Source organism: Podarcis melisellensis, assembly GCF_964234715.1.
Source record: "Podarcis melisellensis genome assembly, chromosome: 6".
Classification (NCBI taxonomy): domain Eukaryota; kingdom Metazoa; phylum Chordata; class Lepidosauria; order Squamata; family Lacertidae; genus Podarcis; species Podarcis melisellensis.
The window spans coordinates 25,709,572-25,736,770 of NC_138538.1; the positions used below are offsets into that span (position 1 = coordinate 25,709,572).

Below are 27,199 nucleotides of genomic sequence, written 5' to 3' on the forward strand. Positions count from 1 at the left end.
AGGCTCTGCGGTTTAACCCATAGCGCCACCCGCGTCCCTCTCAAACAACAAAGATGCCAATTAATTTCTTTAAAGATAGAATATTGGGATGGGCCTTGGGCCTCGGTGGGCACCACAATGGGATTATCTGAGGGTGTCCATGAGCACCACATTGAGGACCCCATATATAAAGCCTCTATGCTCTGTGTGCTTACTTGAATGTAGGCCCCATTGAGTTGGGTGGAATTTGGTAATGGTAATATTTTAATAGGGTTGGACCATATCAAGTTGCTGCTGTTAATTGTCTGTGAGTAGGAACCCAGGCTGCTTAGTAAAAAATATCTTGGCTCAGTTTTCCTTTGCCTACTTTTCCTTGTGAATGCTATATTCATTGATTTTGTACATACTATGTTATATGTATTATATTTACATCCTTCCACAGAAGAAATTTGATAATTGCTTCCATCGTATATTAACTGAAATTTATTATCGGGGAATGTTGAATCCTTTTGGTGCGGAAGTGTCATTTATAGCACATTATCTGTGCCGAGATGGTTGATGCTTTTGTTTTCATACTGTTAGCTGAAAGCCATACTGTAGTATATAAAACAAACCCCAAACTCAACAGTGCTATGATGATAGTTTGTTCTGTGGGAAACTGGACATCCTTGTTAAGAATGGCTGGTTCTCATAGCATACATATGAACTGTGAAGCTCTACCCAGATAATATTTTGCATTTTTGTTAGGAAAAGCTCCTCACTTCCTGCGGCTCCAGAACGTGGAGGTTAATGTTGGACAGAATGCAACGTTCCAGTGCATTGCTGGAGGAAAGTGGTCTCAACATGACAAACTGTGGCTACAGGTAAAGTAGAATGAGATTTTATATGTTATTTTTCAGACACTCTAAAGCATAAATAGAGCTTCCTATTTTTGAAGACCTCAAAACTCAAATAGAGCTCCATACATTCCAGAGTTTCTCTGTTCCTTTCAGTGACTGGAGTGATACTCCTCTGAATTCCTTGACAGAGCATTTCCCTTTGTGCAAAACCAGCTGCATGCTTTGACTCAATACCTTATTGTTTCAGATTTGTGCATGGAAAAATTATTTAGCTGAATATGCTGGGAACATTAATCAATTGGGCACATTTATAGAAATTAACTACCCTTGTAGAAATGCACCCCCTTTTCCTAATTTAATCCATTTGCCAAAAAAAAAAAAGCAGAGTTTGGCAAATTACATAGAAGCTTGGTTCAAAGGCTAGGAAGACTATAGAAAAACAGGGCATTAAAAGTTGGCAAATGTTTCTAGTATTCATGTTTGTTGAAAAACATTGAACACACATGTGCAAAATATGTTGAAATACTGAGGTTTGCTGTTTGAATGCCCATAAAGTTAAACCAAAGTAAAATTTCATTCTTTGCACTACCCTTTCATTTTATACTTGACTGTGCTAGAGAAATGTTATTATTTTTATTATTATTTATGAAATAAATAGTTTAAAAAGCTATACATTATTTAATTAGCCATAGGCTAAAGCTGCATAATTGGCACAACAATAATTTCAAGAAGAAATATGGCTGTTCCTAGACCAGTAGACACCCAACTCTGTGGTTTTCCAGATGTTTGGTCTACAGCTGTCAGGAAAGAGCCAGAACGCACAGTTTTGTCAGTAGCAGGGGAGGGTTCTGAGCAGGAACTGGCAGAAGAGGAAGACAAGTAACTGATGCACGAAGCAGAGCAGGGGGCGAGGCATATTCAAGAGGAGCAGGGGGTCAGGGATGGTGAAGAGCCCTACAACTCACCAGAGTTGGTAGGAGGAAGTTCAGACTCAGAAAAGGGGGGGGGGGGGCTTTCACACCAGCACAGGCAAGGAGGGAAATGAAACGTAAAGAGCAAAGATGTATTGCAAGGTTTCCATGCCTACTGTGTTGGCACCGAAATCAAAGGAAGCCATTCCCCGAATCTGACTTGACAGGTTCGGTTGTGTGATTTTGAATTGCAGCTGTTCTTTGTTTGTTGTTTAGTCATTTAGGCGTGTCCGACTCTTTGTGTCCCCATGGACCAGAGCACGCCAGGCACTTCTGTCTTCCACTGCCTCCCGCAGTTTGGTCAAACTCATGCTGGTAGCTTCGAGAACACTATCCAACCATCTCGTCCTCTGTCGTCCCCTTCTCCTTGTGCCCTCCATCTTTCCAAGCATCAGGGTCTTTTCCAGGGAGTCTTCTCTTCTCATGAGGTGGCCAATGTCTTGGAGCCTCAGCTTCACAATCTGTCCTTCCAGTGAGCACTCAGGGCTGATTTCCTTAAGAATGGATAGGTTTGATCTTCTTGCAGTCCATGGGACTCTCAAGAGTCTCCTCCATCACCATAATTCAAAAGCATCAATTCTTCTGCAATCAGGCTTCTTTATGGTCCAGCTTGAAAAGACTGTAAATATCACGCTGCATGTATTGGAGTTTTACTGTGAACAGGAAACACCACCTTTACAACAGCTGGAATTATCTCTGACTATTGGACATGCTGGCTGGGGTTACTGGAGTTCTACAATATCTGGAGAGCCATAGCTTAATTAACCACCCCTGTACTCAACCAAATATCCACTCAAGGTTGTCTTCCACTCATACAGTGTTGGGCACAGTTTAAAAATAAAATATTGTGCTGTCCGTGAACATCAGGGTTCCCAATTTTTATTTCAACTGTCTTGAGCAATCTTGAGTAAGCAGCCTGTGACAAGCATTATCTAAGTTCAGCATCACCACCAGCACCTAGGCAATCATCTTTGTTTCCTGCAACTGAATCCAGCCCTGAGAGCAGCTCCTCTTTTTCATGTTAGTTTCCCAGATAATTAACATACAACACAAATACTAAGGAACTGTTGGAAGTGTAAGAATTACTGTGAATTTCCTAAAAGGACTTAAAGGCAATAAAGGTTACCACCATTCTTCTATCATTCATAAGGCCATGCAAGGTCACAGGACATAATGGAACAAAATTCAGGCAAGCTTCTGGCCAGAATTTGTGCATATGTACAAACTGAAACTCTTGTTATCTATAGTGTTGTTGTTCTTTTTTACTTTACGTAGCAACTTGATTACTGCAATCCTAAAGAAGTTAATTACAAATCATTAACATTACTTATGCCGGATTAAGACTTCAATTAATTCAATCAGAACCACTTTGAAAGTTAGTAGGATGAAGACATTAGAATAAGCAACTGTTATGAACACAGTATTAAATGCATTACATTTATGTGGTTCATCTTAAAAATGTATTGTGAGAAGTTAAAGATGCCTTTCACCACACTGAGCAAATAAGCAGTATCTGTGTGAACACATTCCCACTAATCTCACTAAAAATACTAGAAAAAAAGTAGCAGGGAATCTAAAAATAATAATGAATATAAGAAGCATCTTCTCTCTGGAAGCTAGAATTTACGTGCTATTGCTGTTTGTTTGTTTGTTACATTTGTTTGTTGCTTTATCTTGGCCAAGGCAACTCAGAGTGACTTACAACCAACCTACTAATCAACAAGTCCACCCATAGATATATTAAAAACGAGGAGGGATATATTAAAAACATCCCACCCACTTTAAAAAAGGACACAGATAGTTAAAGACCTGGTTATGAGGAAAGTTTTTGTCTGGCGCCTAAATAAAGGGCTGTTTGGGTGTTGCCACCTTCCAGACACATCAAAGCGCCTCAGAGTAATTGGCCACAGGCCCTCCAAATCTCAATCATAAGGTTGTTCAGTTGGCAGCTTTGGTATTCTTAAGAGCTGCTCATGTTAAGAGCTGGTTGTGCCCAACACATATGTACACTTTTGCTTCATAATAGCTGACAATACATGCTTTATGTTTATTACTTTCTCAACTGAAGCTATGGAGGATTCCATGTCTTATCTATCAGCACAGGGCAGATTACCTTATGATCTGGCATGTCCTAAATTATAGGTTCCCGAAAAAGGGGGATTGATTAGCAGGTAATGCAACATTCTGTTGAATTCTGTGCTTTCCTTGCAGGCTACTTTACACATCCCTGCCCAGCAAAAATTAAAGTGTTAATTCAGAAATATTTCCCATTGTATTTGACTGCATTTCTTGTGGTCTATTTCCAGACAACCACACAACTATCTGGGAATAACTCCTATAGTGGCACTGCTGAATCAATATGTATATGTTCCACTACATGCTATTACAGCCCCTCTTTATGTCAGGAAAGAGGGTGTTAGAGTTCTCATTCAATGTTTTCATGAGATGATTGAAAGATCCCACTAATGAAGTTGGGGAGGGGGGATAGAAACTATTCTGGTTTTTGTAAACGAACTGTCTGTTGTGGCAGCATTTGTTTATAGTGGCTTTTTGGGGTACAAAACCCTTTAAGACAAGGACTGCATGTCTCAGTAGAACTATTGAGCTTTGCTAATTTCTCAGTAGAAAATGATTTAGGGGACGATTTCCCTGAATTTTGTGTATGAATAAAAAACAATGAAGACTGAATCATAAATGAATTAAATGATCTTCTTGCATGATCATATCATATTTTCTCTCTCCCCTCCCCTCTGGTTGCTTTGACAGCAGTGGAATGGCAGAGACACAGCTTTAATGGTCACCAGAGTCGTCAACCATAGACGTTTTTCTGCTACGGTCAGTGTAGCTGACACTTCTCAGCGCAGCATCAGTAAATACCGATGTGTCATCCGCTCAGATGGTGGATCAGGAGTTTCCAACTATGCAGAATTAATAGTGAAAGGTAAGTGGTAGCTAATGAAGCTTGTGTTTACACATGTGTATTGCCTTCAGCACCTGCGCAAGACACAGAGCTCTGACAGTGGACCAATGAGTCCAATATTAAAACATTTAAGAGGGGGAAAACACCACCCCCCAAGCAAATTTCAGTTCTTGAATTTCTGTCTCATGAACATGAACAGGAAGTACTTGCTGACCATAATTAGAGTACCAGATTTACTTAAGTTACTTTACTTTTTAAAATACATTTTAAATATTGTATTGATCTTTGATTTTTATGGACATCATCCTGGAATCCACGTTTTAGATGAAGGTGCAGTTTAGGAACATGGAGGATAATTTTAGAATTGAAATTTAAAAATATTCCCAACAAATAACAATGGGTATTTATTATTACTGTTACTGATATTTATCAAATATGTGCAGAAAAGAACCCTGAAATATTGTCCAGAGGTAAACTACCACAATGTGAAATCATTCATTCATTTAAAAATATGCATGAGAGAGAGAAAGGGAGAAAGGGAGAAAGAGAGAGAGAGAGAAAGAGAGAGAGAGAGAGAGAGAGAGATTGGTGTGGCTTTGAGACACAGACTGAAGTTACGGTACAGCCATCTTCAGATATCTGAAGGGGTGTCATATAGAAGATGAAGGAAGCTTGTTTTCTGCTGCTCCAGAGGGTAGGACCTGAACCAAAGGATTCAAAGTACAAGAAATGAGATTCTGAACATCCCTAAGCATTAGGAAGAACTTTCAGATGGTCAGAGCTGGTCCATAGTGGAATGAACTTCCTTGGAAGGTGGTGAACAGCCAACAGTTTTTAAACAGAGTTTGGATGGCCATCTATCAGGGATTCTTTAACAGTGATTCCTGTATTTCAGAGGGTTGGACTAAATCAGTGTTTTTCAACCACTGTTCCGTGGCACACTAGTGTGCCGCGAGATGTTGCCTGGTGTGCCGTGGGAAAAATCGAAAAATTCGAAAGATTTAAAAATAAAGTATTTTATAATTTTTCATATTTCTGTTTACTTACTATTTCATAATAAAGTAATTATAAAATACTTTCTTTGTGTTTATTTGATTCCTATTCAAGAGAATTACTTTATATATAGTCAATATAGGCACAGAGTTAAATTTTTTAACATTTTCTAATGGTGGTGTGCCTCGTGATTTTTTTCATGAAACAAGTGTGCCTTTGCCCAAAAAATGTTAAAAAACACTGGACTAAATGACCCTTGGGGTCCCTTACAATTCTACATTTCTGCTTGATATTTTGCTCCAGAATGGAAGTTTCCAGGTGCCTGCCCAGCTTCCAAATTTCTATCAGCTAGATGGATTTCCGTTGTGTTGTTACTACAACAGATTGACACCCCTACCCCTCTGCAAGTTGTGCTACATTGCTCCCTGGGGTGATTTTATTTTGGTTTTTAGATTAGATAAGGGTACTAGTTTGAAGAGATAGGAATCCAATCCTTGACCAAGGTAAAGAATATCACTGCGTTCCCAGATTTCTACTTGGCTGAAGGAGTGTAGGAGCTAAAAGCTATATAGTTACAGTACAGCTGTGTGATAAGCCTTAAAGCTGTACATTGTATGTTTAGAAGTGCCTGAATCTATCCATGGAGAAGATGTTGGACAATCCATGTGTAAAAAGAAGGAGTACTAGCTTCTGAGTATAAGTATCTACGGACATCTGTCCTTAGATAGAGAAGGCAAGAGCTGGTCATTGTTCAGAAACGTTGCTGCAGCTGTAATGCTATAATACAGTGGTTCTCAACCTGTGGGTCCCCAGATGTTGTTGGACTACAACTCCCATCATCCCTGAACTCTGGCCTTACTAGCTAGGGTTGATGGGAGTTGTAGTCCAACAACATCTGGGGACCCACAAGTTAAGAACTGCTGCTTTAATGTGAGCTGTAAACAGTGATGAAGTGATGAACACCCAGGAGTCAAGACATTGATAGATTTTATGTCGAAAGTAAACAGATGGGGTGTGTGGATAAGCTGTTGTGGTAGACACTGCTGGTTTTTTGGTTGTTGTTTTTTAAAGGGGGGTCAAGATAATTAAGTGGAGATCAAGTATTATTTTGCCAAGACTTACTTTTCTTTGTTTCCATCCTCTTATTGATCAGGTAAATTTGTGAGAGCTTGATGTGAGGTTAGTCTAATGAAGTACTGCTGTCCCTTTGTAATTGTATGGATCAGTGCTTCCGAAAAGACCTAATTTGGTGAGGGTAATATCAAATTTGTAATGATGTGCTTGCACAGAATTTGAAATGAAAGCAAATTGGAATTGCCTAATCCCAAAGAGCCGCTTATTAAATTGCAGTGATGTGTTTGGATATACATTATATTAGTTTGTAATTGAAGACTAGGTCAATTGACAGTCTAGTCTCTAAATCTGTAGATCAAGGCAAGCTCAATTCACCCAAGTGCACAAAGGCAGAAGGGAAGTAAAATGTTCCTTTTCTTTTGTTGAAGAAAATCCTGCATGAAATACATGGCAATAGATGTGAAAGGGGGGAAATGTGTTCACTTTGGAGAAGATGTAAAACAAGGTGGTCACAATTGGGGCAAATTTAACAATCAGCATAGTGCCAAGAAACTGAAGCCATTTTCAAATGTTTTTTGAATTGGGGCAGCAACTTGATTAAAGAAAATTCTATTGATTAATTGTGTGGGTGATATCTAAGGTGACTTACCACTAAAACTGTTGGTGGAATAGAGATGGAGGTAATTTTTGGCAATTCTCCTGGAGTACCTGATACCCTCCTTTATTTTTTTTCTCAGAAGGGTTCCTACCCTCTGCAACAGATTAAGACAGGCAGTACATAAGGATCACTGGAAATTGTCTTCCCCCTTTACTACTGATTCCATCAGTGGACAGTCACCATTGAATATCACCTTATAGGTTTTAGTTGATTATTGATCTGAATCTATTGATCTGAATCTATCTATCTATTTCATATATCATAGAAGTGTGCATCACCTTAGAAGAGATATTATTTGTTATGAAAGAGAGAAAAGGGGGTTAAATACTCTCACAGGCAGTTTTATAAGCAATTGTTTCAAAGTATTTTTTTTAGGTCTACTGACTAATTAATTCATTTGATGATAAAGTTTTAAAATGATTAATCTAACACTCAATTAAAGATTGCAACCTTTCTTAAACTTTTATTTAAATGTTAGAATGGAGTCTACACTCCTTTCACTCAAGAATTCCCAAATTGCATGTGGAGTCTCTCTCCCTCTCTCCCCCCTTCTAACTTTCCAGGCACAAATCAATATGCTGGTATTTATCTTTAAAGCCCTCATGGGTTTGGCTTCTGTGTTTCCTAAGGACCATTTCCTTCTCACATGTTTGATAATTATCTAAGGAAATTCCCCTGATCCTTCAATCTGGTGAGACACAGCTGACTACTATCAGGGCTGCCCATTTTCTGTTGCAGTGGAATACTTTGGCAAGCAAGGTATGATAAGCCCTTCCATTGTAATGCTTTAGGAAGCTGGTAGAGACATGACATGACTCTTTAGAAAGACCTTCAGCTTTCTTTTCGTTGGCATTCTGTTTTGTTTTGTTTTGGGTTTCTTATGTAAATATTGTTGAATTTTTACGATTATGTTCAATTTGGGGATTATTATGTATTTTAAATGCATAATGAAGTGTTGCTTTGTTAACTACCTTGTTTGTTGGATTGTGTGCTTTCTTTAAAAATGGAGTAGGCAAGATATAATTGTTTGAAAAAGCATAACATTTTAAAACATATGAAATCTGGGCTGCGTGTACACTATACCTGTAAAACACATTTGGAGCACATTCTTTCCCTCAATTCTGGCCATTATGGTTTACCCTTCACAGGCTTAAAATTCCCAGTAACCCATAACAAAACAAAGTCACAAAATGACTTTGTTAGTTGTTCAAGGCATACTACTAAATAAGAGTTTATTCTGTGATGAAACAATATTTAAATAACATTTTTATAAGGACTTTTAAAAATGCAAATTAATACAGGACAGGACAGATTTATGCAAATTTGACATTGACTGGAAATAGACACTGATCCATTTATCACTACTTATATGATCCTCCCAATTGGAAATAAGGATGCTAGTTAGATAGATTTTGCTTCATGAGTACCGTCAAACCTTGGCTCCTGAATGCCTCCATTACTGTACATTTTGGCACCCAAACGCCAAAAATCCGGAAGTAAGTGTTCTGGTTTTCAAACATTTTTCGGAAGCCGAACATCCAGTGTGGCTTCCGCTTGAGTGCAGGAAGCTCCTGCAGCCAATCAAAAGCCGCGCTTCGGCTGTCAAACATTTCGGAAGCCGAACAGGCTTCCAGAACGCATTACGTTCGACAACCAAGGTTGGTCTATAATAATAATAATAATAATAATAATAATAATAATAATAATAATCAAGGCCCTCCACATTTTCATGAAACCTTTTGTACCAGCATTGCTTTCCCCACAGGTTAAGCAACAGTAATGAGAGTTTATCCCCCAGGGTTGAGTGCTATAGTATTATATTTGTGACCCAGCCAGTTGAATATGAATGTATGGTTTGCTATGAGAAGCAAATTGTGGATTTGATGTGCTGTGCAATGAGGTTGCTCCATTCCACCTCTGTGTGTGTACATGTGTGTGTGTTTAAGCTTCCATAAAGGATATTCTGTTCCTGAAATAATTCACACATCTAAGGACAGCTCTGCTGTTATTTGGGGAAGGGAGAGCTGTTCCTTTATGCCTGCTTTTATTTGGTCATTGCAGTGAAGTGCTACATCATAGAATCATATAATTGTAGTATTGTAGTCCAACCCCCTCCAGTTCAGGAATCCTGTCCACAGCTGTTCCTGTGTGGGCTTGAACCACCAATCTTCTGGTTAGCAGCCAGACACACTGCCCCACTGTGCCACAGACTGTTGCAGTCCAGTGCTGGGATTGACCTTGAAATAATAGGGAGAGGAAAGAAGGGAGCAGAACATAATTTTATTTTACTCATTCACTTCAATTTGTGTCACACCAGATTCTGAAAGTTCAAGGTGAATTTACACGTCTTTTGAAAAAAAGTAGGGCAATAATTTTTGTCTCAACTGATTATTCCTGTTCATTTATAGCACTCTTTAGCCAAAAGACTCCCAAAGCAGATTCATATACTATTAATTAGAATGAAGTGGCTACATTTTTCAGGAGGAAGGCTGCATTGACAGTAAGTCATCCATTCAATGGCCATGTATTAGTGGCCATGTACCCACATGTATAGACAACACATGTAGATAATGTGCACACACACACACCACACATGCAGCACAAATAGTAACCAGACAAGCTTCTAGGAATGGGAGAGAAATCTGATTCAATTCTCATTTATAGGTGAACCTAGTTCATTTATAGTTTCTGAAACAATATGCAAACTGGAACATAGCCATTGCCTGATCAGATCCAAAGATAAAGCTGCAGGGGCTGGCAGGCCACTCTCTGTGCATATACTAGCATAATTGTGTATAAAAGTTGTTTAATAGGAGAAATGTGTATGAATCTCCATGCAGACCTTTCTGTAAAACAAAACAAAAAACCAACCCTCAGATATTTTTGCAGACACTGTTGAAAACTGAAATTGACAGATTTTTTTTCTTATTTAGAATGTGGTTTTCCTTAATCTAAACTAATGAATAGGTAACAATGTGAGTTGGATCTAATGGTAGTAATCCTGTTCCCATGAGTTCCCATGTGCTTAATTATAAATAGTTTGTACGAATGTTGCAGACGAAACCATTGCTTTCTGGACGTGAATAAAATGCACTTCACTGAGAAGGGTGAGCACATTCAATTTCTGTCACATCTTGAGAATATTCTGAGCACTTAATCTCTCCCCTTCCCCCATGAAAACTTTGACATTTCTCTTTTTGAATTCTATTGTTAGTATATGCCCTGTTCTACAGGATTATTGTTTTTTAACTATTGATTCTGATTTTTTTTTCTTTGCTCATCCATACTCAACTAACAACAGCAATCAATTCGCTATTCATCTTCTCAGCATTTGGATTACGCATCCTGAGCGTGGGGGAAAGATGCCCACAGTTTCAAATAGTGCAAATCACCTTTTGTAAAGCCATTAAGGAGACGTTCTTTTGGTTTTTTTAAGACAAAAATCCCCAAGGATAATTTGATACTGTGTTTAGACTTCTTTAGCTGCAGCTCAGAGATTCAGCCAGGTCTCCTTGGTAGCATATCTTCCATTTACATGGTGCAATCACTTAATTTTTAGTTTCAAACAGGAGACAACAAATGTGCTAACTAGTAGGAAACGTTTTATGTAAAACAGGTAAAGTGGAAGTGCACTGGCTATTCATTGAGCCCTACAGACCCCTTCTGCACAAGGGAAGCAAACAAATTATAGGCAACTCAGGTTGCTTGCCTGTATGTTTCATTTATGAATACCAGTATTATAAAAGGTAAAGCTAAAGGGACCCCTGACCATTAGGTCCAGTCGTGGCTGACTCTGGGGTTGCGGTGCTCATCTTGCTTTACTGGCCAAGGGAGCCGGCATACAGCTTCCGGGTCGTGTGGCTGGCATGTCTAAGCCACTTCTGGCGAACCAGAGCAGCAAATGGAAACGCTGTTTACCTTCCTGCCGGAGTGGTACCTATTTATCTACTTGCACTTTGATGTGCTTTCGAACTGCTAGGTTGGCAGGAGCAGGGACCGAGCAACGGGAACTTACCCTGTCATGGGGATTCAAACCACCGACCTTCTGATCGGCAAGCCCTAGGCTCTGTGGTTTAACCCCCAGTGCTATCCATGTCCCTGCGGTAATATAAGTCACTATAAAGGCAGAGCAATCCTATGGCAGAACAATCACCACCCTGCTGGGCTAGAGCCATCCAAGATGGAGGGGTTGCATTTTACATTTACCTTTACATTTATCTCTTTTTTTTGTCCTTGGCTTTTCTTTTTCATTCCACCTCCCAATGGTTTCAGAGGGCAAGGGAACCTGCCTTATCCTGAGTCAGAACATTGGACCATCTTGCTCAGTACAGTGGTACCTTGGTACTTGAACGGCTTGGCTTCCAAACAAATTGGTTTCCCAACACCGCAAGCCCAGAAGTGTTCTTGTTTGCGAATGTTTTTTGGAAGCCGAACGCCCGATGTGCTTTACGCAGCTTCTGATTGAGTGCTGGAAGCTCCTGCAGCCAATCAGAAGCCACGTCTTGGTTTTTGAACCGTTTCAGGAGTCGGACTCCCGGAACGGATTAAGTTCGAGAACCAAGGTACCACTGTATTTTCAGCACTGATCAACAGCAGTAGTACAGGGTTTTAGATGGGAGTCTTTCCCAGCCTTACTTGGAGAGACCTGGGACTTCCTGCATGCAAAGTAGCTGCTCTACAACTGAGCTATGGCTCTTCCAGAATTAAGTAGAAGATTAATTAAACCAGCTTCATGGTTTAATGGTTTCCCTTCCTTTTAGACAATATATTACGGAAACTAAAAGGCTTTGAATCCTGCAGTTCCAATGACTTTTTAAATTTGCCCCCTTTCATCCTCTGCTGCTCTGATGGCAGAGCTGCAATGGTGGCAGAACTTTCTGCCTCTGTAACTAGGCAGCCTCTTTTGGTAGATCTCCTCCTCCATCTTTGAACTCTCAGCATCCAGCTGCTCCTCAGCTACCCTCTCCAGGAGCTTAGGATTTCTCTACCTAAGAGAGCTTCTAACAGCTGTGCTAAGAAAGATATAGGTGGTAAATTGCTCAGCCTTCATTCAGTAATGTTGATGGGTCTTCTGCAAATGTTTGTTATTGATACAACATACAAGCAGAGTTCAACACATGAAATGTAAGGGCAGCCTGTTGATCCAAGAAAGGTGTAAATGAGTTGCATAGAAATTTTAAATATACCTAATTGCCCAGAGGCGAACAAAAATCTAGACTTTCATCTTCACTGGCAGCGTTCAACAGTGGAAGTAGAATGGAGCTTGATTATGCTCAGTTGTACTTTTTATTTCAATTGAGCTATTCACCCTAAGCCATTTTCCCCCTTCTCCACTCTTTTAATGCTGCAAATGAGGTTGTAAAGGCTTGTTTAAAGTAAAGTGCTTGGGATTTTTGGAAGCCAAACTATTACTTAGAGCTGCCTCTGACAACAGTCATGTTTCTGATGAGAACAAGTCAAGCCGTTTTCCACATTGATTTTTAAATGCACGGTTGTGCCCTTCTGAGCCATACCCATGTCAAAAAAATAATAATCAAAAGAATGTGTTCCATGGAAAAAATTGTGAAGAGTAGTTCACGTAGTGAAAGAATCTACTCCAGTTGCTACTGTACATTGGTATGTGTGGCTATCACTTTTTCCTCATCTTCTACCAGGACTGATGAGCTCGGTATTGCATCATTATTCCATTGCCTGACAGATTAAAGCAACAACCGAGATGAGTATATGGAGAAGATTAATTTAGGAATTAGCATAAATTGACTTGGCTTTGTGAGCAGGTGATAGAGGTTTTTAAATGACTATGCAGCAGCATAATTTTGAAACATGCCCGTTTGAATTTTACCCAGGAACATGAAAGTGATAATTTGAATGAAAGGCTCACTATTGGATAAAAGTAACATGCCCTCGACTATCATTTTGGTCATCATGGACCAATAAAATAAAATAAAATGCAAATTTTATTCAGGAACTTATTCAGGAACTTAGGTTATCACATCTGTAGCCCTTTGGATCTTGATAGATTTCATGCAGGTAATTGATGATGGATAGAAATATGTTGCTCATTATGATTTTAGGGAAGAAAGCCCCTTGTAAGGGGAATAGGGGTAGAGACATGGCTACATCTTAAAATCTTAATGTGAAGATAGGCCTTCAGGTTTTGCATGAAATACAAGCATCTGTTTCAGCATATTTGTGCCTGTAAAGGTAAAGCTAAAGGGACCCCTGACCATTAGGTCCAGTCGTGGCCGACTCTGGGGTTGCGGCACTCATCTTGCTTTATTGGCCGAGGCAGCCGGCGTACAGTTTCTGGGTCACGTGGCCAGCATGACTAAGCCACTTCTGGTGAACCAGAGCAGCACATGGAAACACCGTTTACCTTCCTGCCAGAGCGGTACCTATTTATCTACTTGCACTTTGACGTTCTTTTGAACTGCTAGGTTGGCAGGAGCAGGGACCGAGCAACAGGAGCTCACCCTGTCGCGGGGATTCGAACCACCGACCTTCTGATTGGCAAGTCCTAGGCTCTGTGGTTTAACCCACAGCACCACCAAAAAGCTGCTTTTCATAGCCCACCAACCCTCTGCCAAAATCTGGCACCTCTTCTTACCTTAGAAGAAGACATCCTCTGGCATGGCACCCCTTGCACTAAGAATTTAGGGTTCAGGAAACAGGAAGGAGTGCTTGTAGGAAGGTCTTAGGGCTCAAGAAGAGCATGGCATGACACCCTATAATAATCTTTATTGCGGTCCAACGACCCATAGCATGGATTCAGAATAAAATACAGGTTCATACAGACAACCCCCGGGGAAGGGAGACCGAAACCTTATCTGTTTAGTCATGGGTATGTTGATCTTTGATTCATATGACTACTAAAAGAAACTTTGCCATGGCCACTGTGATATCATTGGACTTGTTGTCCAGAAGATATTTGGTATAGTAGACTTCATTTTGACCCGGCCAATTTGCCAATAGTGGTTTACTCAATAGTTCCCTAGCTTGATCATATTGTCCACAATGCATTAAAATATGCCTCATGCAGTCAACGTCCTGAGAGCATACACAGATCCTATTTTGATAAGGGATACCTCTCAGTCTGCCGTTTAACACTTCTGATGGGAATACATTTAATCTGGCTTTGGTGAAAAGACGCTGATATGTTGGTACAGACAAATTTCTAAGATATGTGGGTGTCTGAAAATCGAACCCATAGTGAATTCCTACTGCTAATGGGCCACAGATAACATGAGACTGAGATTGGAGATCACTATGTGATATGTCCCAGAGCCTTTGCCTCAGAGATTTAAGGGTGGCATCATAGCCTAGATGTTACAGTAGAGAAGGTGGCATACCAATCAAAGTGGCTTTTCTAACCATAATTTTCATCCATGAGCTGGTAAACTCCACGTTGTTTAGGTATGGAAGTAACCCCTTCCCTAGGCCAAAGACTGAGATCTTGAGCCAGTATCTCAGGGCAACCCACCATGCTTTGGTTGACAGAGGACATTCACCTGTTTCTAAAAATAGTATTGCATTTGGAACTTGTAGGAGGGACCGGAGAAACTTTGCCTGGAAGCCATCGAACCTGGAGAATGAGCCATTGAACCAGATGTTTGAGGCACAGAGGAGTTGAGAGATAGATTTTGCATTAAATACCTTAATGGCTGATGGAACATAATGGCTTCCCCTTGTCTAAAAGAATAGAAGTATAGCCAGTTTGCTTACCTCCATCTTTTGACAGGCAGTCTGCCAGTGATGTTTCCAGGACTTGGAATGATGGAATAGAAGCCCTAGGTACCGGAAGAATTTGGTCTGCTCTAGTTTGTGACCATCCAGTACCCATTTACTTGGGGAGAATCTCTTCTCAAACTCCAGGACTTTTGATTTTTCATAATTGATGAATAACCCATTACCAGAGCAGTAGTCTGAGAATTTCATGACACCCTAGCAAGACCTTAAGGTTGAGGAAACAGGAAGGGTGCTCCTTTTAGCACAGATGTCCTGCCAGAGGCAGAAGAGAAACTTTTCTAAGATAAGAATAGGGCCTTGCTTTTCATTTTTCAATCCCATGGCAGCACTGCCAAGGGGAAGAAAAAGGCTGTTGAGAACCCATTCCCTCTCAATTAGCAGAAGAGAGGGGTCTCTCTGAATATGTGTCTGTATATGTGGCTAGTGTGTGGTATATATGTTCTGTATGTGTGGTTTTCATGTCATATGCAGTGTGTGTGTGTGTGTGTGTGTGTGTACGTGTACGATGGCCATTTTGGCTACACGTCACTGGCAAGTAGCTCTTAGTTAAAGAATGAGATACAATATGGAACACTTCCCTTAAGAATCTTCAGGAATTTTTACAGGTATTAGCCTAACAGGAGCCTCTACAAAACGAAGCTGCAAGAGACATATTTAATGCTGGTAACCAGAACAACTTGACCGCCTGTCCCTGGCTGCCCATGGACCACCTGTCCCCCCACCCTCTTTCCTTCTGCATCCTCTTTGGGACCTGTCCTTAGTCTGTCTGTCTTGAATGGATGAATTCCTTTTCTGAGGCTTCCCTGGTTATTTGTCTCATGTTCTTTGCCTGTACTGCAGACCTCATTCTGTCCTTGATCCTCTGATATTGAAAGGCATTTAGAGCAGTAATTATTCTGCAACAAATTAGTTTAGAGCCATGCACTCATAGTATAGGATAGACGAAGGGAGGAAAACCTTTATGTGATCTGACAGATGAAGGGGGGAACATTCATGGGATATGACATTGCTATCACTAGTTGTGTTACTAGCAAAATGTCTGGGGAACAAATTGGGCTTTATGCAGATAAGTATTATAGTAGTTAACACTGATGGGAGGAGCTTACAGAGCAGGGCACAGTAAACTGGTGTGTCCTATTAGAGTTAAGGTTTCTTGCAGTTGCCCTGTCTATCCCTTTGCCTTTTCTTCGGGCAGATTATAACCTTGTTTGTTTTCAATGTATTTTCTAGTAAGTCTGCCGCAGGAAGTGTGTGTGTATGCATTTGAAACAGATGCAAATAGCAGAAAATTCTTGGGTTATCTATCCTTACATCCCATAAATCAGACTTAGTGTGTGCTTTACTGCCCTATTTGGTAGCCTGAAGCTAGTATTGAATTGCACAACAGTACACAATATGCAAATTGTTTGTTCCTCAGCAGGCCTGCGTTGCTTTTTTCTGTTTTCTTTCTTTCCCCCATAACAGCAGATATAAACTTTTTGTAATACCTCTCTGATCTCCTTTTCCCTTTGAATTTTGCAGAAACTCTTGGAAGCTGCTATCCACATTATTTAGAAGTAATTTATCATATAAATATGATGATTAATCCAAAGTTTTGGTGAACTGGTGTCTCTTTACAGACAGTAGGTCATATACAGTACATTTTTCTATGCTGTTGAAGGCAGATTCCAAGAATATTAGTATGTACTTTTCCCATCCCTGTAAGACATGTGATTATCTCATTGCACCTGGTTTCCAGTTGCTCTTTATGTTTGACACTTTATCATGTATATATGTATGTATCTATATCTATCTATCTATCTATCTATATCTATCTATCTATCATCTATCTATCTATCATCTATCTATCTATCTATCATCTATCTTTCTATCATCTATCTATCATCTATCATCTATCATCTATCATCTATCTATCTATCTATCTATCTATCATCTATCTATCTATCTATCATCTATCTATCTATCATCTATCATCTATCTATCTATCTATCTATCTATCTATCTATCTATCTATCTATCTATCTATCTATCTAACATCTATCTCTATCTATCTATCTATCTATCTATCTATCTATCTATCTATCTATCTATCTATCTATCTATCTATATCTATCTATCATCTATCTATCTATCTACCGTATTTTTCGCACCATAGGACACACTTTTTCCCCTCCAAAAATGAAGGGGAAATGTGTGTGCATCCTATGGTGCGAATGCAGGCTTTCGCTGAAGCCTGGAGAGTGAGAGGGGTCGGTGCGCACCAACCCCTCATGCTCTCCAGGCTTCGCACACCTCTCCGCAAGCAGTGGGAGCCCAGCGCTGGGCTCCCGCTGCTTGCGGAGAGGTGCCTGCATGCCGAAGCCTGGGCGCGCTGAGCTCAGTGCGTCCAGGCTTCGCGGACCTCTCCGCAAGCAGCGGGAGCGTTCCCGCTGCTTGCGGAGAGGTGCCTGCATGCCGAAGCCTGGGCGCGCTGAGCTCAGCGCGTCCAGGCTTCGCGGACCTCTCCGCAAGCAGCGGGAGCGTTCCCGCTGCTTGCGGAGAGGTGCCTGCATGCCGAAGCCTGGGCGCGCTGAGCTCAGCGCGTCCAGGCTTCGCGGACCTCTCCGCAAGCAGCGGGAGCGCTCCCGCTGCTTGCGGAGAGCTGCCTGTTTGAGGGCTGGGGTCAGGGGAAGCTCTAGCTTCCCCCGCCCCAGCCCCGCACCTGGGGGGGAAATAATTTTTTCCCCTTTATTTCCCCCCAAAAAAACTGGGTGCGCCCTATGGTCCGGTGCGCCCTATGGTGCGAAAAATACGGTATCTATCATCTATCTATCTATCATCTATCTCTACCTACCTGTCTACAGTATCTATGTCTGTAACCCCCCAAAGACAATACAAATGTAGGTTAGCAATAGAACTGCTTCATTGAACACTGCCATCCATCATTCTGCAAGGACTTCACTTTATATATACATGTCCTTGTGTAGATCTGTTTTCCCACCAGTTGTCTATAACCCTCAACACATGTTTGGGAAAAAAAAACCAAAACAAAACACCCTTTGCTCACCAACAGCTCTCAAAGTTCCAATAAGTGGAGAACTAGGCATCCAATTTAAGTGTTTGGTGAGAGAGAAAGATAACAGGGTAATGAATAACAGAAACAAAACCCTGTTGTCAAGAAGAAATATTATTCAGGATCTATGGACTAGGTTAATAGAGGTCTAGTAAGGTCTAGCTTAGTGGTAGAGCACCTGCTTTTTATTGGGGAGACGCCTCGTTCAATCCTCAGCATCTCCAGGTAGGACTGGGAATGCCTCCTGCTCAATGTCCTGTAAAGCTGCTGTCCGTCAGTGTGGATGATACTGAGATAGATGAACCAATGGGCTGACTCAATATAAAATAGCTTCCTCTGTTACTATGAGTTCTAACCTTGAAGAGTATTAGGAGAGCTGGTGCAGCATAATAGCCAATTGACTAAGTTGTGGATCCTGAATTATTCATTTTTAATAGTGTTTCTGCTATGGACTTGCTAGGCACTCTTTGGCAAGCTGCTCTCTCCCAGTTTCAGCCCCTTTCTCCTCTGGGAGATAATATTACTAATTATAAGGTTATTATAAGGATTGCATCCAGATAATGCATTTGAAGAGCTATGAGCACTTACGTGCAAGTGCTGTACAAAGTGCTCATTAATTGTTTTCCTCCCACTGCTAGTTTTGGTGGAAACATAGTGGAATGAAGATTAGCCACATATTATGAAATAGACAGGAAAATTATTCTCTGACAGTGGGGTGAGGAGGTGCAGCTACCTCCGCACACATCAGATACATCATGAGCATGGTTTCTGAGTAAATGTTTAGTGGAGTGCAGCCAGTGGCTGCGTTCAAAGCATTATATTTTGGAAGCAATTGATTCAATAAAAATCTGTGGGATCCTATTCCAAGAAAATAGGTTTGGATCTAGGCCAAGAAGGATGATTTCCCCAACTCTGTTTTAAAAGTAGCTCCTTTTAAAATAGAATTGCTGTGATGGGATGTAATGGAAGGGCGGTGAGCAGAGGTTTTGACTGTGTCTAAAGTTTAGGACCCGGGTGGCACTGTGGGTTAAACCACTGAGCCTAGGACTTGCCTATCGGAAGGTCGGCGGTTCAAGTCCCCATGACCATTGGAAGGTCGGCGGTTCGAATCCCTGCTCCTGCCCACCTAGCAGTTCGAAAGCACGTCAAAGTGCAAGTAGATAAATAGATACCGCTCCGGCAGAAAGGTAAACAGTGTTTCCATGCACTGCTCTGGTCCACCAGAAGTGGCTTAGTCATGCTGGCCACATGACCCAGAAGCTGTATGCCAACTCCTTCGGCCAATAAAGTGAGATGAGCGCCACAACCCCAGAGTCAGCCACGACTGAACTTAATGGTCAGGGGTCCCTTTACCTTTACCTAAAGTTTAGGAAAGACTCCTGCCTGAAACCCTGGAGTCTGCCAGTCAGTGAAGACATTGTTGAGCTTGCTGGGCCAATAGTGGGAATCAGTTTTGAGGCAAAACAGCTTCTCATCTTCTTCTAAAAGTCGTAGGACTAGTTTGGCTACATGTGGAAATGTCGCAAAAGAAAGACCAAACTGGTAACCCTGAGTCTGACTTTTCTTTCTCTACCCCAAAGCTATAACTTCTATAATTAACTTTCATCACTTTTCTCTGGCTTTTCAGCATATGACATGGATGAGTACCTATTCTGAGACAATCCATAGAAATAGGGACACAAGGAGAGAAGTATATGAGGCAGTAAGCTTTGCATATTCCTCAGATTTCCTTGATTTGAGTAGCTTTACTATATAGTGTTCAGGAATTAATGGAGTTGTGGAGGGGAGCATAGTCACAATGCAATGTACTGTGACAGGGTTGTGGGATTTGGCGCTGTCTGGCTTCCTCACTCCCACCAGCTTTCAGGCCTAATTTATATGCGACAGAAGCCCTGAATGAAGAATTTATGTCCCCATGTGCCCACACCAGGTTTAAATGCACTTAACGTGTGTGCATGCTAGGGACGGATGAATCTGTTCATTTCTCCTTTCTCTACGTTTCTCATTCCAATATTAACTTCAGTACTCCACATTTCCACATTGGTTTTCTTTCTTCTTCTTTTTTTGAATGTCCTCATTAAAATTCATTAGCATTCAGTGTGGATTTTCCTCATATGCACATTTCTACAAGCAACCCCCCCAATGCATTTTTTGTATATTATTTTCATTAATCTATGCATTTTGCGGGGGACACACAGTTGCTAACATAAGCATTTCTGTACACATTACTTGGCTGGATAACTGCATTGCAAAATCCAGAGCAGTGTGAATTTTGAAATTCCATTTATTATGCAGGTTTGTCTTTAAATGCAAACTGAACTATATTTCTCTCTCCTCTCTTCTCTATTCCTAGTGCCAGCACACTGGACGTTCCCCATAGCTTAAGGCTGTGTGTGGGCCCACGATAACTGTCAGAGAACTAGAGTCAAGGAACAGCCATTGTACTCAAGTATGGGCTCTCTGCTCAGTTTTTAGCAGGTTCTTGAAGCATTGCAAAGCCTGTTTCAAGACTATAGTGGGCAATGGCAATTCTGTTGTACCACCACAACAAGCCAGCCTGAAAAGCAGTCCGCTACTATAGAGGCTAACCACAAAATATATTAACAAAGGAGATGTTGGATTTTTTAATTTTTTTAAATGTTGACTAGTCACAGTTTTGTACTACAGAACCAGTGGTCAGGCCTGAAATGTGGATGCAGCAGTTGGCAGCAAAATTGGTAGAAGCAAAACATCATGTTGGGCTTAATGTGAAACAAGAAAATACTGTGTTGTTTAGAAGAAATATAATAGGGCTGCCATAAGTCCTGATTTTCCAGGAAATGTCCTGGAATTTGCCTCTGAAAATGGCCTCCTGGATTATTAATTTTTTGGAAATCGGGTGATGGGGGTTAAATCATGCTGAATATGCCTCAAAAAAGCTCCAGGTTTTTTTACTTTTGGAAACATAAAGGTAAAGGTACCCCTGCCCGTATGGGCCAGTCTTGACAGACTCTGGGGTTGTGCGCCCATCTCACTTAAGAGGCCAGGGGCCAGCGCTGTCCGGAGACACTTCCGGGTCACATGGCCAGTGTGACATCGCTGCTCTGGCGAGCCAGAGCTGCACACGGAAACGCCGTTTACCTTCTCGCTGGTAAGCGGTCCCTATTTATCTACTTGCACCCGGAGGTGCTTTCGAACTGCTAGGTTGGCAGGCGCCGGGACCGAGCAGCGGGAGCGCACCCCGCAGCAGGGATTCGAACCGCCGACCTTTCGATCAGCAAGTCCTAGGCGCTGAGGCTTTAACCCACAGTGCCACCTGTGTCCCTGTATATTTTAGGGTTGCCATGTTTGGAAACATGGCAACCCTAAAATATAACCCTGATTTAGTTAGTGACAATTATATTATCCTTTCTTCTTCAAGTTTTGAGGCTTAGTCTGCAGGTTGGATTGAACTTCTTTCCCTTTCCTTTCTTACCATTAGTGTGTGTGTGGAGAGAGAGAGAGAGAGAGAAAATAAAATTACCAAAACTTTTGTATGCCTGTCATTTCCAACCATTATCATTATGTGCACACACAATTGTAATGATATCAGACATTCAAACTTTTATTACCACTTCAAAATGCATTTTGCAAGGGAGGAAGAAAGAATTGATCTTTCAGTCAAATACTACATAGTCCCTTGTGGAGAGCAAACTAAATTAAGAAACACGTTTAGAAGTTTAGCTTTCAACTGATCGCTTGTACATCAAAAGCAGGGGAGCTGGTCAGCACCGAGTAGCATGTACAGTGTTTCTGTCTTACCCAGGCTGACTCTTCATCCTGCCAAAAGTGGAAAGAGGAAAGTGGAAAATGGGGTACCACAGGGGAAGTGGGGTGGGGGTTTTGCCACTGCTCAGATGTACAGGCTACATATCCTCAAGCAACCAGAACCAGCCACCAGGATTTAAAACTGTAGTATCCTATGTTTGCTAATTAGCTTTCCATTGCATGCTGTTAATTTGGGCAACAGCTTGAAAAGGGGCTAAATATCTGGAGTGCAAGATGTTACCCTTGGTTGGTGTCCAGGGGCATACAGAAGGGTTTAACTTAGTGGACAACATGTCAAAAATTTAATACTGTACAGTGGTACCTCGGTTTACAAACTTAATCCGTTCCGGAAGTCTGTTCTTAAACCAAAACCATTCTTAAGCTGAGGCGTGCTTTCCCTAATGAGGCCTCCCGCCACTGGTGCCTTTCCACTGTTTGGATTCCGTTCTTAGACCGAGGTAAAGTTCTCAAACCAAGCCATTATTTCCACTTTTGTGGAGTTTGTATACCAAATTGTTCTTAAGCTGGACTGTTCTTAAACCAAGGTACCACTGCGTTTGAAAAGACAAATCAGATAGAAGTCAATATTAAGTTCTTCATCTCTGATATCAGGTATCGGTCAGGAGCAGGTCAGCAATAAATCACACAGCATCAGTGCTGTTAACTCTTTATTCAAGGGGGGAAATCTGTTCAGGAGGCCAAGCCTAGTGAGCACAGCAACTTGTCCTGACAGATCTTGCCCCTATAAGGCAGTTATGGGGACGGAAGATCCCCTCCTTCCCACAATTGTCTAGGTCTCCTCCTCCCCTGGCAGTCCCCAAGCAATCTGAGACTCTTGAGACTATGCCTGCCATTGCTCCTCCCCTTCATATCTCTTCTGGTTCCATGAGACTGGAAACTGGAGACAGGAGGGGAAGACACCCTGGCTTCATCACCAGTCTGACTGCCTCTTGGCATCTCTTGCTTCCGCCTCAGCTTCTGGACTGCTCTCTGCCACAGATTCTTTCTGCTCACTAAACCCTGTTACCTCTTCAGCTTCCGAGTCTGCACATCCCAGTCTGCTCCCTCCTCTTCCTCTGACCATTCATCGTTGTCCCACCACCAATCCTTGGGCTCTGAACCTTCTTCCCTTGGGGGTTCCCATCTGCATCCCGCCAATCCATGACACCAGGGTTCACAAGTAAGAGTTATGATATAAATTTTGTCAACTTTCTCTAACCTGAAGCCTTTCCATTGATATTTGGACCATAATTCTCATTAGTTCCGGCCAGCACATTTGTATTTCCTAGGGCTGATGGGAGTTGTAGTGAAAAATCCTGGGAAGCATGTGTACTAAGAAATATTATATTCAGTCCAGTGTCTTGCTTAAATGGCTGCCTATCTATCATCTATCACAATTCTATCATACCACTCGTCCATGAAGTTCAAAGCCCCATTCCTTGGTCAATCTCATTCTGCCTACAAAATAACTCTGAGACGTTAGGATGAGATCCTGGGCCATGATGATCTCTCAGTAAACTTTATGATTGCATTAGGATTTGAACTCAGGTCTCCCCATTCTGGACCCAGCAGTTTCCACCTTACTGCTTCTGAAGGCACGTCACTAGTAGCAACAAAGTAATCATAAAGGTTATCTGCAACCTTTATGCTTTGAGGCATAATCTGAATACATGTTTTCACCCCAGAATAGTCCCCTCAAGTATAGCATTGCACAAATGTCAAGGTACAAACAATTTCATTTCTTCTTGCCCTACTTGCAAAATATGGATTGTTTGAAACAATTCTTATACAATTTATCACTAAGTTCTAGCTTCTATTCATTCTCGAGTCCAGCTGAAAGCTTTTGATAAGGGGAGACAGTGATTCTTTTATAGTGGCAGTTTCTGTAATTCTCTGAGGTCTTCTTGTTCCATGTTAACTTTTTCTGAGACCTGCAATTCCATTGAAAGACATTACCCATTTATTGCCATGTTTCTCAAGATCAGCAGGTTTAGCCATGGGAAGGCAATATTCTTTTTAGCAACTTGAGGGACATCTGAGGGAAAGGATAGCCTTGGGGTTTTCTTATAGAATGTACTTTTTATGTTTTATGCGAACAATAAAAAATAGGGGTTTTTTTGCAGTACTGTATAGGAGGAATCGTATGTGAAAACATGAATGATGTTGGTATATTTTCAAATAAGCAGTGGGACATTAGTAGCTGCCTTGTCTCTCCAACATGCCCCCACACACACCCAGCACAGTCCAAAATAGTGACACTTGTTGCTCTGGAATTTCATACAAGAAAGCAAGTAGAAGATACTTAATGCAAGTGATCTGCGCTTCTATTTGTTTATGCACAAATATTGTCAGATATGGGACTGTTTGTCTTCTGTAGAAAAAACTGGAATTTTGATCTAAGCATAAGTTAAAACTAGATTGGAAACCATTCCCAAATCAGAAGAAGTGTGCATGCACACGAAAGCTCATACCAAGAACTAACTTAGTTGGTCTTTAAGGTGCTACTGGAAAGAATTTTTTTTTTGTTTTGACTATGGCAGACCAACACGGCTACTTATCTGTAACAGATAACTAGAAACATTCTGTCAATTATTATGTCAATACTGGCTGCAACACAGATGTGTGTGGGCATATAAAAGAGAGCAATAAGAGGTGACATAAATTAACCCTTCTAAAATAGCCGTGGCTTCTCATTCAGAATGTGCCCTCCAAAACACTTTCACATAACTGTAATTCAAACATGTGATTCAAAGCACATAGTTCAGAATATAATTGAAATTGCTGCTATGCCACTCTACAATTGTAGACAACAGTGATTCAGTACTGAAACTAAGAATTTCATGGCCACCCAGTTCCATCTATAGTACAGTCTCAGTGGTGCAGCCAGCACATTGAGAAGAGTACACAGTGGCTATTTCTCCCCCAGTCCTCTCAGATACCATGCTTTACAACTTCTGCACAACTACATTACTGAGCCATTGGTAAAATCAACAGCAACATAAGTCTGGCAATCCACTAAGCACCTGCAACCATGTACATAGTTTGGGAAACGTGGTGAAGTAGATCATGTTATTAAACAATAATTATGTGGGAGTGGAGGAAAGACACTCTGCACGTGATTAAGGACACTCATTATTACTTCACACATCAGTATTAAAGGCACAATTAAGATTTCTCTCTCGTTTCCATCCTGCTACATGCTGATGTGTTAGGGTAAAGTTGGGCAACTTGTATATTCTGGCAACCTGTATATTTTAAAAAACAAAAATAATAAATAAAATGAACATCAGTAGCTATGTGGTTGTCTTATGGACTACTTGTGTGGTTAAACAAGCCACTGTCATGACCTGCAGCCCAGAAACCATGCACTGAATGACTCAGGTGATGGTAAGACTTTAGCTCTGTCCTTGAAGGAAGAACTACGAGAATCATCTTCCGAAGCCTCCTGACCAAAGGACACATTCTTGCCACCCTCCTCTAATTCAGAGAAGGAGTAATCTACAGTTCTCTAGTCTCCCTGGCCCCACAAAGGCTCTGCAAAAGAAGCTTTGGCAACCCTTTAATCAGCCAGCACCGGCGCCCATAAAGCTTTTGGTAGGAAACTGGGAGCTCTCCAAGGTCCTGCAGGTACTCTGAGTGCCTTGAACTTTTGATGGGACACTACTGGGCTTTCCTTGCACAATCCTTTCTGCAAAGATGGAAATAAAATGCTTGGAGGCAGATAACATGTGTAGGATCAGTGCATCCATTGCAATATTTTATCACAAAAAGACTTTCAGATAAGAATTATACTCCCTATAGGAAATGTATTTTTTAAATGTGTGACATCTGGACAAATGTCAAGAAAGCCAGGGCTAAGTTAATTGCATTTAAGGTAGCCTTGTAGACTTTCTCCTTTGATTCTTAGAGTTATCAGTTCCTGTTATCTCAAGTAGCTAAATGCAAGAAGGTTGCTAATCTGCCTCCAAACTCCAAGTGTATATCACTTTTGACCAATTAGCATTTTATTTCCCTCTTTGCAGAAAGGATTGCAAATTTAGTTAGTCAACAAATGCTTTTCTTGTTCTTTAAAGGAAGCCTTAGGAGGAGCCGTTTTCATTTAGGTTAAAATTAGATTCAGTGTTTTTAATAAGGTCAGTCTGGATATTGTAATGGTTTATTTTAATACAAGAAGCTTTCCTACAAACTGATAAATGAAAGTGCCAAACACCTCATTAAAATTATATCACTTCCATGGAACATTTTGCTGGCAGGGGTGGAGAGGAGAGGAAGAATTATTTAAGATATACATTAAATAACATTGCCATCTGTTCTCAATCATTTATTTATTTATTTATTTATTTATTTATTTATTTATTTATTTATTCAAAATGGGCTGGAAGTATGGTTATAAGAACTCAAGCAATAATTAAAATCATGTTAGGCTCTTCTAGACTAAATTGGGGGTTACCTAAGCACATTAAAGTAGAAGCAATTTGCTGTAAGCTTTTCTTGCTTTGTTTGTATTTATAGCTTGATATTAGAAGAGAAATTGTGGGAAAGTAGCTGCTTAAAACCTGAGGAGGAGGACTGAGAGGACAGAAGGACAATTATTTGCAGTCAATGAACCTTGACAGTAATAACAGCTTTGATTCCTAAAACCATTTCTGCTTCTTTAGCAGGCGGGCAGGCAGGCAGGCAGGCAGGCAGGCAGGCAGGTAGACATTCATTCATTCATTCATTCATTCGGTCGGTCGGTCAGTTAGTTAGTTAGTTAGTTAGTTAGTTAGCAGAGGTCAGTGGCCCCCATGCAGTGATTGATGCAGGGATGCAGTGATTGTAAAGTTAGATGCAATGTTGGCTAGTACTTAATTTATTTATTGCATTTATATACTATGTTCCTCCATGGAGCTCAAAGTGGCAGTACATGGTTCTCCCCTCCCCATTTTATCTTCACAACAACCCTGTGAGGCAGGTTAGTCTGACAGACAGTGACCGGCCCGAGGTCACATAGTGAGCTTCGTGGCTGAGTGGGGGATTCAGGTCATAGTCCAACACTCTAAGCATTACACTGGCTCCCTCAGTTAAAACATGGGAACAGAGTTTGTGAATATTTAGCCCCACCCTCTGATTTTTTTCAAGTCAGTCTACTAAAGTGGGTGAATGTTCATCCCACCATGCTGCCATAGTCACATGCCCTTT

The 27,199-nt window shown here is 41.0% G+C and overlaps 1 protein-coding gene across 17 annotated transcripts in view; it reads left to right on the forward strand.

Annotated features, from left to right (window-relative positions):
* PTPRT (protein tyrosine phosphatase receptor type T) overlaps nt 1-27,199 on the forward strand; it is a 591,983-nt gene that overhangs the window by 249,396 nt on the left and 315,388 nt on the right. For all 17 annotated transcript variants that reach the window (XM_081916619.1, XM_081916633.1, XM_081916621.1 and 14 more), the window contains exons 5-6: nt 727-842; nt 4,556-4,730. In XM_081916619.1, the coding sequence (XP_081772745.1) occupies nt 727-842; nt 4,556-4,730 (291 nt within the window). The remainder of the gene's footprint in view (nt 1-726; nt 843-4,555; nt 4,731-27,199) is intronic.